A 19196-nucleotide genomic window follows, 5' to 3' on the forward strand; every position below is an offset into this window, starting at 1 on the left:
AGGAAGCAAAAAGAATAGGGATTATGCAGTTTTTGCAGTTCCAACTTGCACCAAGTGATTGCTAGTGCATTTGTTGGTATTAACCATCAGTTGGTATTAACATTTGTTGATTGCTAGTGCATTTGTTGAAGTCTCTCCTCTTTAATTTCTATTGATTTCATGGTTAATTTCATGGCTGCTTTACATATGGCTTTTTTGGATTTTAGGAAACTGCTTTCATGGTTAATTTTATGTTCATTTCGTGGCTGCTATACATATTACTTTTCTTGATATATGATACTGATTTCATGGCTTTTCATATGAATTTTCATATTACTTTTATGGCTGCTTTTCATATGACTTGTAGCCTTAATTTTTGAAAAGGCTAGTTAACAAATTATTCTCTTTAGTTTGATATTAGAAAAGTATTTTGTACTAAAGGCTGATGTGTGTATATCTAGGACATGGATAAAACTTGGATGAAGATTAGCAATAGGAAGGACAAGGCTTATGAACTCGGAGTCAAAAATTTCCTCAAGTTTGCATATTCTCAAAAAGTTGAAAATCAGAAAATCCCATGCCCATGTACACAATGCAATAATTTTTGTAACCAAACTAAAACAGTTGTGGAGGATCACTTATTGACTCAAGGCATTCGTAAAAGCTACACAAGATGGATGCACCATGGGGAACAATTTCGACACCAAAATTGTGGGGATAGTACTAAACATGGGGATGGAGAGGAGGATAGTGATACTGAAGATTTAAATGACATGTTGCACGACATTGGGACAGCACAATGGGGGGACAATTGGGCTGGTAGGGAAGAATCAAAGGATGATAGTCTAAATGCGAATCATAGTGACACAAATAACTTTCTTAAATTGTTAGAAGATGCAAAAAAGGAGCTGTATCCAGGGAATCATTTTTACTCAAAGCTATCCTTTGTAGTCACTTTGCTCCATTTGAAAACAATGAGCGGGTGGACCATAAAGTCCTTCAATGCATTGCTGGAAATTTTTAGCCATGCACTACCTCCTGAAGCCACAGTTCCCAAGTCTTTTGCTGATGCTAAGAAGCTCATTCGAGACTTAGGTTTTAAATCTGAAAAAATCCATGCTTGTGTCAATGATTGTGTTCTCTTCCGCAAGGAAAATGAAAATTTTGACACTTGTCCAAATCTAAATTGTAAAGAACCTCGCTACAAGATGGCAGGTTCAAGAGTTCCACACAAAGTTTTGCGTTACTTTCCTTTGAAGCCTAGGCTGCAACGATTATATACCCACAAAGAAATAGCTTCAGATATGAGATGGCATAAAGAAAAGTGTGTGCATGATGATAACATCATGCGGCATCCAGCAGATAGTGAAGCATGGAAACACTTTGATAGGTTGCATCCGGACTTTGCCGTTGATCCTAGAAATGTGAGGTTAGGTCTTGCAACTGATGGTTTCAATCCTTTTGGGACCATGAGTAGTGCTTATAGCATCTGGCCTATTTATCTAGTGCCATACAATCTGTCCCCTTGGAAGTGTATGAGAGATCCTTTCTTTTTCCTATCAATGCTAATTCCTGGGCCTAAATCCCTGGGAAATGAGATTGATGTTTACATGGAGCCTTTAATAGATGAACTGAATGAAATGTGGCTTGGTGTTGAAACATATGATGCATATAGTGGCAAGAAATTTGACCTCCGGGCAGCTTTACTATGGACTATAAATGATTTTCCAGCTTATGCAATGCTGTCCGGATGGAGTATGAAAGGGTATCAAGCATGTCCTAGTTGCATGGTTGAGACAACTTGCATACATTTACCACACCGAAAAAAGTTGTGTTACACAGGTCATCGCCGCTTCTTACCCATTGACCATTCTTGGCGGCGAGAAAAAAAACCTTTCGATGGCAATGTGGACTTTAGGAATCCTGTTGCACCTTTATCTGGAAATGAAATTTTGGATCAGGTACAAAATATGGAGGTAAATTTTGGGAAGACCAAGGCGCAATTCAATGCAAAGAAACGCAAGCGTTCTGAGAGTGGTTTGAACTGGACAAAGAAAAGTTGTTTCTTTGAGTTACCATATTGGGCAGACCTCCTTCTTAGGCATAATTTGGATTTAATGCATGTGTCAAAAAATGTCTCAGAGGCTGTCATTGCCACAATTGTGGATATTGAAAACAAAACCAAAGACCACTGGTTGTGTCGTCAAGATTTGAAGGATTTGGGTTTGAAAAAAGAGCTACATTTGATTCCAAATGGTGACTCTTATATCATGCCACATGCCTGTTACAGCCTAACTAAGGAGGAGAAAAAAAAAGTATGTGAGTTCTTGAATTCTATCAAATATCCAGATGGGTTTGCCTCAAACATTTGCCGATGTATAAAGAATGGCCAGTTTCAAATTTCTGGAATGAAAAGTCATGACTTCCACATTTTTATACAAAGGCTACTCCCACTTGCAATCTGTGGAAGTTTAACAAAAGAAGTTCGGCAAGTGCTATTCGAGTTAAGTGAATTCTTCAAAAAATTATGTGCTAGAACATTACATAGAGAGGTTCTGGAGGAGTTAGGCCAAAAAATTGCAGTCATCTTATGTAAATTAGAGAGGTTGTTCCCTCCAGCTTTCTTCGATATAATGATGCACTTGATGGTTCACTTGCCTGCTGAAGCTATCCTTGGCGGTCTAGCTCAATATCGTTGGATGTTCCCATTTGAGAGGTAGAGAGTTGAACATATAGCCTTGTAAGTTTTTTTTTTATTAAAGACCACTGCAATCTTCTAATTTCTTTTATTTTTCTTTGAGAAAGACATATGGCAGTGCTGAAAAGTTATGTTGGGAATAAGGCCCGACCGGAGGGATGCATTGCTGAGTGGTACATAGATAAAGAATGCTTGACATTCTGCTCTATGTACCTAGACAATATTGATACGGTATTCAACAAGCCTGAATGAAACAATGATAGGGGATATAATACTGGTGAATTGTCCATTTTTTCATGCCCTGGTTGTCCATTTGGAGGTCCCAAAAGGGGCAATTTCCTTGACTCAGAGCTGGAAAAAATTCATACATTTATATTGAACAATTGTGATGAGCTTGAGGACTATATAAAGTAAGCTTTTAATGTTAATTAAAGCTTGTACCTTTGTTCTATATTTTGATATGTTCAAAGGCAAATTTATACAAGGTGATTGTTTTTGTCTATAGTGCGCATAAAATGGAGTTGGAGGCAGAGAGTGCTGAAAATGTGGACCAAAGGCACGATAGAGAATTTGCAAAATGGGTTAAACAACGTGTATGTTTGTAGTGTCATTTGGACAGCCTACTTTTTTTTTATCTCTAATACAATAAATTACTGATTTAGGTGAAATTGTCCTTACTAGGTTATGTATGGCAGCGAGGCTTCCAATGGTGAGCTTAGAGCATTAGCATTTGGGCTAGACAACCGAGTTTGCATGTATACGGGTTGCATGGTTAATGGGTATAGGTTTCACACGGAAAATCGGGAAAGGCAAAGAAAGACTCAAAACAGTGGTATTGTAGTTAGAGGTGAGCATGGTAACAAAATGATCGATTTTTATGGTGTGATACAACAAATTATTGAAGTAAGATACTGGCTCGGGAAAAAAAAGGTTATTGTAGACACCAAATTTTTGGTGTAATTTCATTTACTGTTTATTTTTAGTTTTTTATTTGTCGTGTTAGTTTTATTCGATTTTTAGTTTTTAGTTTCTAGTTTTTTTTTTATTTTTAAGTTTTTAGCATAGAATTTCTTGGAAAAAAGGAAAAAAAAAAGAAAAACGATGAAAATGGAAAATGAAAAAAAAGGGGGAAAATTGGATTTGCATTTTGTTGTTTCTAATGTTAATTAAATTGTTTTTGTTTTTATTATTTTCAATTTTGTTATTTAAGTTCAAAAAAAAAAGAATGATACGCGACTTGCAAGCTGCGTTTTTCGCAGCTTGCAAGGAAGGGCTTCGGACAGCCCTTGGCTGCAAATACAGAAGAAGTGGCTGGGTGTTTAGGGTTGGTTTGGCTCCCATATAAATAGAAAAAAGAAAGGCAGCCGCAAGGGAGAGGTTTTAGAGTTGGGGCGAAAAGAAAAACTGAGCAAGAGGGTAGTAGGAAAGAGCTTCCGTGAGCGAGAGTCTGAGGTTGAGGAGAGGGAGTGACGGCGGCTAAAGGGAGGAAAATTCTGGGGAGGTTTCATGACGACTGGAGTTGCAGGAGAGAAAAGAAAAAACAGAGGAGATGGAACGGAGAGAGAGCTGAACAAAGAATCTGAGCGATGAAAGAACAGAAAAGAGTGAAAGGAAAGAAGGAAGGGCGGCTGGGGGTTTGAGAGAGATAGAGGAAGCTTACGGCAAAAGAAAGAAATCAAGAGAGGATTCTGGGTTGGCGGCTGGGTAGAGAGATCAGAGGCAAGAGGAAAAAGAAAAAACAGACGGGCAAGAAACGGCAAGGGAGATTTTCCAGACGAAGGGAACTCCAGAATCCGAATAGCAAGCTAGCATCTTTCTTCACTGGGATTCGAATCTTGCCATCCTTGAATTCTTCACGTTTTACTGGCGTTTCCTGGTGTTAAAGGTAAACCTTTTCTCTATCTTCCAATCGCATCTCATCAGCTTAAGAAAAACAGCGTAATGTTGCGATGTCCATGGGTTCTTCAGCAATATTGTACCTTGAAATCTGTTGGGTAGTGATTCATTTCTGGAGTCTGATGTCAGATACGGTGTTTGTTGTGAAAATGATGGTTTTAGCATGGATCTATAGCATGATATTTCATCGCATGAATTCGTTTAAAGAAAAAACAGCCGCGGCAAGTTTGGAACTTTCAGTTTGCTGCAGCAGTTTCTTGTTTTTCCTTTCGATTCATTGGAGTTTCATTTTTCTGATGTCAAACGTTTGTTTGGGTCACCTTTGCTGTGTGTAATCCGTTTCCGGAAGCCTTAGTTCATCAGGCTTGGTACTTGAGTCAATGTTTGTTCCTGATGTTAGATGGGTAAAACGTTTGGTTCAGGGAATTTTTCTGGGAAAGGAAAGGTAATTACTAGAACTATGATATTGTATCATGATTTTAGTTATTTGGTCCTAAGTGGTCAGGTTGATCTTTGGGGCAGTAGTTGATGTATTTACATGCTCCATTGGGGTTTTTAAATGTGTCGTGTGTGTGCTGAAATGATAGAAAGGAAGTGGCTGCAAGTTACAGAAAGGATGTTGGCTGAAAATATTTCAAGAGCTTCGGTTTGCTTGAAGTTTTGTTTGCATACATTTGCTTGAACTGTCCAGATTTGCATGTCCTTTTGTTCGACTTTTGGGTGTTTAAATCTACAAGTTTCATGTGGCAAAGTGAGAGGATTATATGGGGGTTTTGTTTGGGTTTTGATAACGTTTGAAAGCTGGATTTTGTAAAGTGCCAAATTGCAGAAAGCTGCTGGGTTTCCTTCTCCCTAGTTACTAGTTGAGTGTCGCACTTCAGTTTCATGTTTAATCTTGTGTTTGAGGGGAGGAAATGGAAGGTTTGGTGTTGAGTTTGTATGCTTGAAAATCTGAAACACTTGAGCTATAGTCGAACATTTTGCTGGAAAATGAGTTTCAACTTGCCAAACCAGTTTTATATGTTTCCAGATTTTTCAACTTGCCGAATGCATTTCATTTCTTGCACTGGATCTTTGCTAAGTTTTCTGTTTGTTTGGATGATGGTTTGCTGCCTACTTTAAAGTGTGTGTTGGGTTTGAAATCAGAATTTTGAAAACAAGCTGTGCGTTTGGATTTTGTTTCGGTTGTTGAGAGCATAAGAGCAATGCATTGCAGAAGTTCTCTTTGAATTTGATTCTGTGTTTCAACATGAAAACTTTTATGGTGACAAATGAGATTAATGTTTAGTGATTGTATTGCATTAGTTGTTTGAGACATTGAAGTGTGGATTGTTTGAGATGATGACTTGGAAAGAAAACTGCAGCTGGAAGTTGCATAAAGCTTCATCACAGAAATTTGTTGCAGAAGCTTGAACCTTCTACGTATTCTACATGCATGAAACAAAAAGGAAATTGCACTTTGACCCCTTGGCTTCCAACTAATGCCTCTATGACCCAACCAATTGAATAATTTCCTCAATTTGGTCCTTGGCAGTTTTAATTCTACAACTTCATTGCTTGTTTGTTTTAATTAATTACTATGCTTTGTTTCAATTGCACTTAATTCATGACTTTAGGGGCTTTATGACCAAGTGAGCTTGTGTTTGCCTATTTTCTTTAATTTTCCCAAATAAATTGGTACCTTGACCATTTCTTTTATTTTGGAGGATAAATAAGTGACTTCACCCCATTAGAGCTCCAACTCAAGGGAGGTATAACTTCTTTTATCTTTTTTGTCTCTCCTATGTGATCCAAAGTGCTACGTGAAAATTACATGTCTACTTGCTTCCCTTGTTTTTCTTTAATTCCTTTCATTTATTTCATTTACTTTTGCTTTGAATTAAGTTATTCTTTTATGGGGTATGTGTACACCTCTTGGCTTGTAATAGATAGGGCTTGGAAGAGCATTTGATGAAGGCCTATTGAAGACGTGTGCCTAGCTAGCAAATGTAATAGGTCTATTAGCTTGGTTGCTTGCTTTTGTGGCTATGTGTTAATTTGCTTTATTAGGTTCTTGCATCTAGTCGAGCATGCTAAGTGTTATATGCTATGTGATTATGAGTGTTTGGCATGTCTACTTGCTTTCCATAGCCATGGATGAATGTGACGGATGAATGTACGTCACCACACTAGTCCAACGCTAGTTGTGGCTCATTGTCCATTTCCACTAGTCCAACGCTAGTAGGAATTCATAGAATGGGCTAGTCCAATGCTAGACCCGATAGGCCGTCCCCTTTCGTAGGTGCATATTTGCGTGTTTCACTTCATTTCACGCATTTTTCCTAGTTTTTCTATCATTTGGCATGCCCCTCTAATCCCTTCCCTCTCACTTTAGGTTTTGCATATTCATGCTAGTTATAGGGTACATTTGCTTGAGAGTCCCCTTAAATATGGGATATAGACGAGTGTGGCTTTTTCTAAGCCTTAGCACGCTTGTATTCCCTCTATCAAAGGGAAAATTGAGTCACGATTTAGGTCTCCCCGTGCCCAATATGCATACATTCCCTAGGCGCATGCATTTTAAATCCACTCTATCATTTTATACCCTAATTACCCTTTCATTTTTTCTTCTCATTTTCACACGTGCACCTCTATATCTTTTCACTTGCACACGAACACTTTTATCTTCATTTGCACACCGACACTTTCACACTCTTCTCTAATTGTATATATGCATTTTGCTCACTTACACTTGGAGTACATTTTTATGTTCAAAGACATTTTTTGCATACCTCTCATATTTTCTCTCCTTGCTTAAGCATTCCACTTGCATTATTCGTGACTTCTTCGAAGAGTCTTTATTGGGCGTCACATTTAATGTGATTGGCACCATTCAAGCTTTGAAGAGAAATTTTGCCCCAATACCCCTAGGACTAGGGTTTGCATTCATGTAGTACATCCAAATGTAATAAATTCTTTGGTTAAAACAAGAAAATCTTTGATTAAATCACGCAACTAGCCTTGGCTAGGTCGAAGGGGTGCCTTGGATTTTTATCCTTGCCTTCCCCTTCGTCAAATGTGACTCCCGAACCTTTTTCGTTGGTTTACGTGGATTAGGAGTCGTTTAAAAGGGGTTTCTTACTACTTTTTCCTATTTTTTCTTTAAAAATTCATTTTTAGGTGACTTGGTACACCTTAACTCATTACCAAGTGGCGACTCCGATTTCTTATTTCAAAAACCCTTTTTAAATTATAATTTTGGGTCAAACCGTCGCATTCGCAAACCCCCATTTAGACCCATTTTTTCTTTTAAATCACAATTCATTTTCCAATCACAAATTGAATCAAAAAATACATTTTTAAACCATTTATTTATTTATCAAAAAAATGGAGCGCGACAGTTATAGTATTCAAGTGTGACTGGTGGAAGACCGATGATAGTGCTGGGATGCAAGTGGACAAAGAATGGGGTATCACAAGTGTCAATTCGTCTAGAAAATGGTATGAAGACCAACCATATGTCCTCCCTCAACATGTCCAACAAGTCTTTTATCTTGAAGACTTGAAACTAGGCAAAAACTGGTTTGTCGTCGAGAGGTTCAGTCCAAGGCACTTGTATGATGTTCCTGAAGATTTAGAAAAAGAACCAATGGTTGAGGAAATATATCAAAAAGAAGCAACTGGGGATTTCACTATTATAATAGACCTCGACAATCCACCATTACTTTCAAGAGAAGACAATGAGATACCGAAGGCTGTACCTTCATCCATTGTACATGCTGAGAAGTCAAAAAATAGCTCAAATGGCACCTTTGAAGACTTCATTAATGATGATGATGAAGTGAATGAACATGAGTCTAACAATGAGGAAGACGAAGAGGAGATTCTTAGTGATAATGACATCGATTCGGAATAGGTGAAATTGATGAGGACTACATGACACTAAATTTAATCTCTTTAACTCCGGCTAACTAGTTTTTATTCCTAAATTATACTATGCTGTAACACTAACTTCTTGTTACTTTTAGATGGCTGGACCAGGAAAGCGAGGCCAAATGCTGCAGAGAAAAGCTCAAGGTGCACAACAGCCTGCAATACCTAATTCAGTTGGAAGCAATCAACCAAGAAGTGCATCCAAGAGTGTATCCTCAGAGGATGCAATATATGTCACTCCAACTTCTTCACCTAGAGAAATTGCTAATGAGAGTAGGATGATACACCCTCAGACATCTGAGTCTCGTGCATCCGGAGAAAATGAGACAAATCTAGTTTCGGATGAGCAAGAAAATGGTAAGTTAGACTTCATTTTCACTGCTGAAATTAAAAATCAAGTTTCTATTTCATGACTGACTTTGTTAATGTGGTCAAAGTAATGTATGGACTGATATTTGTTAATAGCTATGCTGCTGTCAGCAAGAAGAAGAGGACGTACACGAAATCTATCATTATCAAAAAAAAGGGAGGCTAATGAGACGCTCACCATTGAAATTGATGATTGTATTCGGCGGATTGTTGGGAAGGATTCTCAATACTTCATCACAGAAAGGGGTTGTGTTGTTAGGAAGGCTGCTAGGCTTAATGTTCCAAAGTGGTCCCATCTCAATCCCGGTGACCGAGAAGGCATATACAGCACGGTTACGGTATTTGTTGTCCTGCTAATACTCTAATTTCATCCAGAAAGTATGAGAGATTTTACTGCTTTAGATTTGCTTGGTTTTAAGTAGATTGCACTGTTATTGTAGGATGACTTTCGATTTCCAGAGCACATCACCTCAAAAACTGCTATTAATAGGTAGTTAAACACACAATATCGAAACCATCGATATCGGCTTCACAAGTATTTCCAGAGTTTTGAATCAAGGCAAGAAGCATTGAGGCAAGTTCCTGAAGGTGTGAGTGAAGAAGATTGGAAGTGGCTGGTCAGCTACTTTGAAAATGATGAATTTAAGGTTAGCTTGTCAAAATAACCTATCCTTTTATTAAATTTCAGATTTCACTTCACAAATTTGTTAATCTTTGTCAGTTAAAATTTTCACTAATTTGTGGCAGAAAATTAGTGAACGTAACAAGCAAAATCGTGCCAAAAATGACTGCTACACTACTGTTGGCACAAAATCGCTTGCAAGAGTTGTTGAGGAAAAGGTAATCTGAAACCCAGCCAACAGTTGTACATGTACATCCTTTTTGTCATATGACTGAAAATGAAAAAATTGAAAATTTGGACAGAAAAGGAAAGAAGATGTCGAGCTTTCAGAGATAGACATGTTTGAGTTAAGTCGAAAGTCAAAGAAGTCAGGGGGCTGGTAAATAACAAAGCAAAAGAGACCTTGGTGAGCTGTTTCACTTGGATAATGGATTTTTAAATTATTGACATCCATTCCAGCTACATAATGATCATATTTTTTACTTGCCTAGGACAAAATGAGGGAATTGCAGGCTACAACTTCAATGACTAGCAAGGAAATATGCGAGCAAGAACTTGGTTACGTACCTGGACACATCCGCGGTCGTAGTGCAACCAAGAAGCAAGCTGCTGAGGTAGAACGCTGGAGGCATGAGATTGAGGACAGCCGAAAAAGAGCAGATGAAGTAGAAAAACGAGCTGCAGAAGTAACTCAACAATTCACTGCTCAGCAAGAGTTGATTAAGACCTTGCAACAGCAACAAACAGAAACAAGAAGCCTGTATGATGAGTTAGCTAACCAGCTGAAAGACTTGCGCAAATAAGCAACTTCTGTGTCAGGTATAAATAACTTGTTTGCTCTTCATTTTTAATACAATTGGGTTGTTTGATGTCAATTTAGTTGCTTGATGGCACTTGAAATCTGGTTCCACCAAATCTGATTCCTGTTTAATGCAATTGAGTTGCTTGAGGCTGATTTAGGTGCTTGAAATCTTGTTCATGTTTAATTACAGCCATTGAGGTGCTGGATGTTGCAACCAAAACTTTAGTGTTTTTAAAGCAAATGTGTTTGAACGTTGGGATGTATTCCAATTTTTTCTTTGTCGAACTCATCTAAATTTTTCTGTATCAGAATTTTTTTTTGTGCTAAGGAAAAAGAGGCACCTGTGATTGTGTGCGTGTGTGTGTGTTTTTTTTTCTTGATATACTGTGTGGTTCACAATCATCTAGGCTCTCAATGATTTTCAAGCGGATAGACCAGCTATGATTGTAAACCTGTAAAGCAAGCAGGCTACTAGTCCTGTTGGAGTGTCTAACCTGGATAGTGAACATGTTCTTGTTAATAGAGATTAAGGAGTTTTGATGTGCACATAATATCCAATGTAAACTAGAAAGTTCTCTTAGAACTCTTGAATGTGGTTCAGTTGTACTCCACCACATTGGAGCTTTCTTGAAACAAAAAATATGGCGGATTGGGCTAAATGAATATATGCATTTGCTTAGTTGATCCTTTCTTTTGGTGGCATTTTTGGTGTTTTGTGTGTTTTGGGGGGGGGCAATGTAGATTTACATAGTAAAGCAAAGCCTATACTAGATACAAGTAGATCAGCAAAAACACTTCTGGGACAGGTCCCATTCCAGAGCTAATTTCCAAGGTTACTGTGTTAGTGGAATCTTCCACCAAGCTACTACCACATGTTGTATCTCATCCACAATTAATGAACCTCATAATACTGACAGCTGAAGTTGCCTGAGCTCTGAAGAAAATCTTTCAATAAATAATAAACTTTGCACCCCTAAATCAATTGTCATTCCATTTTTTAAGTGATCCACCCTAAAAAAAAAGTTGGTTTTTTAGCTTCCTGTTTCATTTGTGATCAAGAATAGTTAAAAGTTTGAGGTTCGGACATGCTCTTCATGAAAATGCAGAATAATAATCACAACAATGTTGTTTGATTTATACTTTGGGTAACTTTCGAGATTTTATAGTTGTACAAAGTTTAATAGTGCCTTTATCAAGCTACGCTTTTATTCTTGGTCCACAAGAAAGATTTAATAGAGAAATAGATTAGTTGTATACTTTCGTAGTACGCAATTAACTGTCAATGGTTTGTTCTTGCTTACTATTCAATATATATAATTTCACTTTATTTTTGTGTTAAGCAATTTACTTAGATTGCTATAATTTCAAATCAGAGTGACATTAGTTTTTATAATATGGTGCCTATCTAGAAGTGTAGTTCCAGTTTTAACACCAGTGCTCATTGCTTCAATTTTGGTAACGTGTAGGTTCTAACATGATTCCCAAGAAGAAGAAGCCAGTCATTGCTATGAAGATGGTTTTTGAATTGAAGACTACAAGGCCTATCGTGCTCATGTTTTGTTCTAGATGGGAATCGTGCTCATATTTTTGTATAGAACTTTACTACTCTCTATTGTGGATGGGAAATCACTAGTATTGTAACTGAATGGCTTATTTTGGATGGTGCATGGTTTATGACTCATTTGAGGCAACATTTATATATATATGTATTTGGGTTGATCTTCTATTGGAAATGAATGTTGGTTTTCTTTTCGTATGTTGGCTTTTTTTTTCTCCTTGCTACTCAATGAACGTTTTGTGATTGTTGGCAGCTATGTTGCGTAATTAACATTAGCTTATTGCTTTTTACAAAAAAATAAATGACAATAAAAAGTTGTCACTGCCAACAAGTTTTACTAGTGACACTAGAAAGTTGTAACAGCCCCACTTTCCCCTAAGGCGAACCAAAGGGGTTAGCGGACTGCCTGCCCAGCTCTCGCCGGGACTAACAGATCAGTTACGTCGATCTAATACGTTCCGGAACATACCATTGCGCGCAAACAAGTCAAAATCACATAAAAAAAATGAAAATTCGAAGCCGAAGATGAATAGTGCATGACACGTCAGAATCCGGCCGGATTCCTGGCCGGATACTGGCCAGAGAGCAATCCAAATTTTTTTCAAAAACGCCATGCAATCCAGCCGGCAATCCGGCCAGTTTCTGGCCGGATTCCTGCCCTGATTCGGTCCTGTTCATTCCCGCCAATTTTTTTCTTTTCCGTTTGAAAAGCGTATCAGTCCGAAATCCAACCAAACATTTACCAAACATATATATACATCGAAATTCAACATGTACGACCAAATAGCCATGCCAAAGCTATTTATCATGAATATACATATTTGGTTTGCCAATCCAAAAGAAAGTGAATCCAATACATCATTCAAAGAGCTATTCAAACGATACATATACAAGAGCTCATTTTGGCAACCATCTAACACAATCTTTTCCAAAAGAGATCATCTCCTGTAAGGAAAACAAATGGAATGGAGTGAGCTAAAGCTCAGTGAGTTACTACCACAATAGCAACTAGGATCACATAAGCATAACCGTTCAGTTCAAGTATACAAATAAGAAGTAAATCAAATCAGTGAAAGGATACGGACGGCTCTCAAGAGCCCATTTCCACGCTTGCAATCTTGATCCAACCTCATTGACCCTCCGTCAATGTTTAAGAATACACGACCGTAGACCTCACTTCACTTCCATTCCTTCCACCTAACATACCCCAACCGGGCCCGCACTCCAATTCAGTAGCTTTTGGTAATACTCGAGTATACCGGAACCAAGAGTCTCATTACTACAAGGTTCCCCAGTACAGTCCCCGTGGCAAGTCAATTTTCACGACCAAGCCCTCGCCGGCTCGATCCAATTGACTACCTACGGGGTTGAGCTCAGTAGTACAGTAAGGCCATTGGACATTCGTCCAAACGACACAAAATCAGTTTTCCATGAATGGAATTCAATATCTCATATAGCAAGTGCAGTATTTCAGTAAAACGGTAAACAGTCATGAATGGAATCACAAGGGGGTGAGGGCGGTCAAGTACACCCTCACCTCAATCATTTTCAATAGCCATATTAGCCGTCAAGGCATCAAATTCACATATACCAAAGCCACATTGTAACATTTAAGTGAGTAGTATACTCACCAATCAATTAAGTGCTATTTCATGCACTTCCGTCAGGAGAATGTCGTGAACCACCTTCACGCCCTAGAACACGCAAGAAAGTACAATGAGACTCGATAACGAGTCATAAAGCAATGCCAATCACAACCCCAATAGGGTCTCATATGCATAAATAAGCATGATAGCAAACCAGAAATTAAAAATAGCATTAGTCTTGGCCCCGAATAGAAAAACTGTTTTGCCCTTATTTTGCGGTAATGGCGTCAATTTCATTATGATTGTCGGATGGGGGTGTAAGACCCACCGTTTCGAAGCTATGGAACAGGACTACAACAATGTAGAAGGCCACTCAGTTCAAATCCTAGCACAACTAGGTCAAATGTGCCAAATACTCAACCGGAACCACCAAAAACAGGTTTACAAATCACATAATGCTGTAATTACTATAACTCAGTCTATACAGGTCCAAATGCCGAAATTCCAAAGGCATATGGTAGCTAAGACATCCAGCTACATTTCATCAGAAGACACCAACACCTAAATCCAAAGCAATTCCAGTCAAAATGGCCAGTTACAAGTGCAGTTTTCGCATTCTGATCAACCCAGAACAGCAACAGTAAAATCGACATATCTCACTCTACACTAACCCAAATGACCTGAAATCTTGTAGGCACTTCAAACTCATCAATACCTACAACTTTCATGTTTTGATAAAAGTCCAATTCGGCCTCTAACCCTATGATCTAAAACCGGACAGAATTAGGGGTTTATGAACCCTAACTTTTCACAATTCAATCAAAACTCAAAATTGATTGCAATTACCCATAATTTGCACCTACTAGAGTCTATATAGACCATTACCAATCATCATAAACAACCACACCATCATAATCCACTTAAACCAGAAAAATCATCAATAAAATAAAAACTTCACCAAATCACTTCAAACCAAGAAATAACTTACATAATCCATCACTTTAGGTCCCATTAGGCACCATTTAAGCATCATTAAGTGAAGTAGGGTGTTCAAGCATCACTTACCAAGCAAACAAGAGAGAGGAAGATGTTGGACACCTTAGCTCTTCAAACAAACTTCACTAGGCCACTTACTAACACCAACTAGGAGGATTTTATGGAGTAAAACAAGTGTAAATGGTTGAGTTGTTGGATTGAAGCAAGAAAAAATCAAGAAGTTGAAGAGGTTTCTTCCTTTCTTAAGCTTGAGAGGGCCGGCTATGGTGAAGAAAGAATGAGGAAATTTTAGTGAATTTTTAAGATATTTAACACTTAGTCAAAAATAGTCAAAAGTATGAATAGTTGTCTTAAGTCCTAACCAATAACATGGGGACATGTGGCACTACAATAAATGCATTCCTATCCTTTCTTTTCTCTCTCACATCAATCAATTCACACACTCTACTTATCTCTTAACACCCGATAAATTTTACACAGTATCCGGAATTTAACCTAATTGGCCGAATTTTTCCGAACTTTTCGCACTAGTGGGTCCCACGTCCAATATATATTCTTAATTTTTTAAAAACTCTCCAATACTAGAAAAATCATCTAAAAACTATAATTACTCATAAAATCCACCAAGAAAATATTTCTAAGCCAGAAAATGCAGAAAACATGCAATTAAGGGAACTAAACCCTAGGAAAAATATTAGGGAAATACGGGTTCTCACACTCTCTCCCCCTTAAAAGAATTTCGTCCTCGAAATTCCTTATCATTGACTACTCTGGGATTAAATTGAGCATTATACTTAGCTAACAGATCTGTACCCCCCATTCACTGGCCAGGTTCAGTAAATTCTTACCTTCCACGTCCTCTAATGGGTCAAAGACTTGATATTGTTCTAAGGAGTACACCCGAGAGGACACTTTCGATCCATCATTGTCTCCCTTCGACTGGGCGGGGTTGGTCGTAGTTGGTGGCAGAGTCCCTTGCCGCTCGCGCAGGCGAGCTGGACAGTTAGCAATTTGATGTTCGGCACTCCCACAGAGCAAGCATTTTCCTCCTTTCCTCCAGCAATTGTCCTCCGAGTGGTTTAATTTTCCGCAATACCCGCAGGGTCCGCGTGCTGTAGAAGCCGAGCCTCCTCTTGACGGGCTCTCTTGTGACACTCCCGGCATCCTTACTCCTCCCGTTCCTCGTCCAAACTTGGGAGGGGTACTTTCATCCTCCTGCCCCGAACTACTTCCAGAAAATCCTCTCTTTTTCGCCTGAAAGGTTTTCACCTGGAGCCTAGCATTCTCTACTCGTTGTGCCTTCTCCACTGCTTCGCTGAAGGCGTTAATTTGGGCTGCCGCGAGGTCCTTCTGGATTTCTACGTTCAGCCCCTGGACAAATCGCCGTATTCTTCGTTGCTCGGTCATGATGAGTTCGGGCGCGAATTTAGATAGGCGGGTGAATTGGCTCTCATATTCCGCCACAGTTTGAGCTCCTTGGCGGAGTCGAATGAACTCGTCTTCCTTCCTCTCCTGAACTAGAGGAGGGAAAAACTTCGCATTGAACTCTCTGATGAAGTTCACCCAAGTCCTAGGTGTCTGTTCTCGTTCCCAGTTCTGCCGAATTACGTTCCACCAGGAACGGGCTGCCCCCTCAAGCTGAAACACGGCAAAAGTCACCTGCCATTCGTCAGGGTAGTGTAAGGCTGCAAATATATCCACCATCTTTTCAAGCCATCTTTCGGCAACGTCTGGGTCGGGTTCCCCAACAAACTTTGGCGGAGCGAACTTTTGAAAGCGTTCAAGAGCTCTATCTTCGCTCTCGATATGGTTACCAGGGTTTCCGGGGTTAGGGTTTGGGTTTTTGGCCCTGTTGCTGCACCACTTGTGCGAGCAAGTCTGTCATTTGCTGCATAGCAGCAGCTATTTGTACATTAGGGTTTACTTGCGGTTCCAGATTGGGTCCAGTAGAGGTTTCCCCCGTACCCCTAACCGGTGTGGGTTGCCTACCCCTGCGTCCACGACCTCGACCACTTCGGGTGCCTTCCATCAATCTAAGTCAATCTAGGTCATCAAATAAATACACTGTTAAAGGGCACCTAACCCTTCCTTCCGTAGCACCAGACAGGAACAATGAAACAGGAATAAGTAACTCAAACAATTATCGCGAAGAGCATTTAAACACATAACACGTATACATAGATCACATAACCAGGTTAAGCAATTATACGGAACAGTCAGTCAAGTACATACGAAGTCATTCCATGAAACAAAAGGGTCCTCCAAAAGTACTTAGACACCTAGGTCACAAGTGCAAAAGAACTCACGAAAAGCTTTTCCCCTTCTAGGGTTTCGTCCAAATATTTATATCTTATTCAAGGTCGATCACGCTTAACCACACACGAAGTTCCATAGAATCGCCTTTCTAGTTCACCAAATCCTTTCTAACCTAAGCTCTCATATCTTTCGTATCCGGGCGCAAGAATCTTGTCTAAGATAATTCACATCTCGAGCCGGCCGGTCCCAAGAGTAAACCATCCTTATTAAAGATTCCTACCCGACATACATACCTAGCTTCCTTGAGTCCCATGATAATGATTCGTACACTTATCACATGCCCGGTTCATAACTTACGCTCAAACGAGAACTTAGACATATTCATGAAATTAGGACCACAACACCACTTGGCTCAGTCTCACTCCGCGCGAGACCACGCGAAGTGGCTCTGATACCACCTGTGACAGCCCACTTTCCCCTAAGGCGAACCAAAGGGGTTAGCGGACTGCCTGCCCAGCTCTCGCCGGAACTAACAGATCAGTTACGTCGATCTAATACGTTCCGGAACATACCATTGCGCGCAAACAAGTCAAAATCACATAAAAAAAATGAAAATTCGAAGCCGAAGATGAATAGTGCATGACACGTCAGAATCCGGCCGGAATCTGGCCGGATACTGGCCAGAGAGCAGTCCAAATTTTTTTCAAAAACGCCATGCAATCCGGTCGGCAATCCGGCCAGTTTCTGGCCGGATTCCTGCTCGGATTCGGTCCTGTTTATTCCCGCCAATTTTTTTCTTTTCCGTTTGAAAAGCGTATCAGTCCGAAATCCAACCAAACATTTACCAAACATATATATACATCTAAATTCAACATGTACGACCAAATAGCCATGCCATGTGACAGCCCCACCTTCCCCTAAAGCGAACCAAAGGGGTTAGCGGACTGCCTGCCCAGCTCTCGCCAGGACTAACGGAACGGTTTACGTCAATCTAAAACGTTCCGGAACATACCATTGCGCGCAAACAAGTCAAAACACAAAATAAAAAAACGAAAAGAAACGAAGCCAAAATTTATCTAAACCATAGCCAAGCATATATATACAATGGAAATCAACATTTACAACCATAATGGCATGCCAAAACCATTCATTAAGGAGTACACATTCGATTTGCCTATCAAAAGGAAATGAACCCGTTATACATTAGGGTTTCACTTCAAGAGCTATACAAAAGACATTTACAAGCTCAGTATGGCAATTGACTATCCAGTCCATTTTCAAAAGCAATTATATCCCTGTAAGGAAAACAAATAACACGGAATGAGCCAAAGCCCAGTGGTATACCACCCAATAAGCAATCAAAGTCATATAAGAATGAACCTTCATTTAAAGTGCACAAATAAGCAATGAAGCAAAACGGTAAAAGGATACGATCGGCTCTCAAGAGCCCATTTCCACGCTTGCAATCTTGAACCAACCTCATTGACTCTCCGTCAATGTTAAAATACCAAACCGTAGACAACTCTTTACTTCCATTCCTTCCACCCAACATACCCCAACCGGGCCCGCACTCCATTCAGTAATATTTTTGGTAATACTCGAGTTTACCGGAACCAAGGGTCTCATTACCACAAGGTTCCCCAGTACAGTCCCCGTGGCGATTCAATCTTCACGACCAAGCCCTCGCCGGCTCGATCCAATTGACTACCAAACGGGGTTGAGCTCAGTAATGCAGTAAGGCCGTTGGACATCGTCCAAACGACATCAATTCAGTTTCCATGAAATGGAATTCACCAACCAATATATCAAGTTCAGTAATGCAATAAAACGGTAGCCATTCAGTGACAATATCAAAAGAGGTGAGGGCGGTCAAGTACACCCTCACCTTAATCAATTTCAATATTCGAATAAGCCATCAAGGCATCACATAACATTTAACAAAGCCACATAGTAACAATTTAGTGAGTGGTATACTCACCAAGCAAGTAAGTGGTATTTCATGTACCACGATCACCAAGCCGTCGTGCACTACCTTCACGCCCTAGAATCATGCAACACATACAATAAGACTCCATGCCGAGCCATAAACAACACCAATTCACAACCCTAATAGGGTTTCATATGCATAAATGAGCATAATAGCAAACCAGAAATTAGAAAATGGCCTTAGTCTTGGCCCCAAATAGAAAACTGTTTTACACTCATTATGCAGTAATGGTACAACTCTCACTACAAATATCGGTTGGGGGTGTAAGACCCACCGTTTCGAAGCTATGGAACAGGGTTACAACAATGTAGAAGGTCACTCAATCCAGTTCTTAACACAACTAGGTCAAATATGCCAAATACTAACCCAGAATTACTAAAACAGGTTTGCAAAACACAGAAAACTGTAATCGGTACATCTCGGTCCATACAAGTCCAAATGCCGAAATTCCAAAGGCATATGTTAGCTAAGACACTCAGATACATTTCATCAGAAGACACCAACTCCAAAATCCAAACCAATTCCAGTCAAAATG

The 19196-nt window shown here is 39.5% G+C and overlaps 1 protein-coding gene and 2 long non-coding RNA genes across 3 annotated transcripts; all 3 read left to right on the forward strand.

Moving 5' to 3' along the window:
• The first annotated feature begins 443 nt into the window (after nt 1-443).
• Nucleotides 444-2699, forward strand: LOC113735744 (uncharacterized). The gene has a single exon (XM_027262735.2). The coding sequence runs from the start codon at nt 444-446 to the stop codon at nt 2697-2699; it is 2256 nt and encodes a 751-aa protein (XP_027118536.2).
• Nucleotides 2700-2986: 287 nt separating this feature from the next.
• On the forward strand, nt 2987-3542 carry LOC140006450 (uncharacterized). The gene is made up of 3 exons (XR_011814074.1): nt 2987-3087; nt 3183-3270; nt 3359-3542. It is a non-coding gene; the product is annotated as an uncharacterized lncRNA (long non-coding RNA).
• A 5409-nt stretch (nt 3543-8951) lies between these two features.
• On the forward strand, nt 8952-10130 carry LOC113741305 (uncharacterized). The gene is made up of 5 exons (XR_011814075.1): nt 8952-9192; nt 9295-9501; nt 9602-9694; nt 9779-9882; nt 9968-10130. It is a non-coding gene; the product is annotated as an uncharacterized lncRNA (long non-coding RNA).
• Nucleotides 10131-19196: the final 9066 nt, after the last annotated feature.

Source organism: Coffea arabica, chromosome 1c (assembly GCF_036785885.1).
Source record: "Coffea arabica cultivar ET-39 chromosome 1c, Coffea Arabica ET-39 HiFi, whole genome shotgun sequence".
Taxonomy (NCBI): Eukaryota; Viridiplantae; Streptophyta; class Magnoliopsida; order Gentianales; family Rubiaceae; genus Coffea; species Coffea arabica.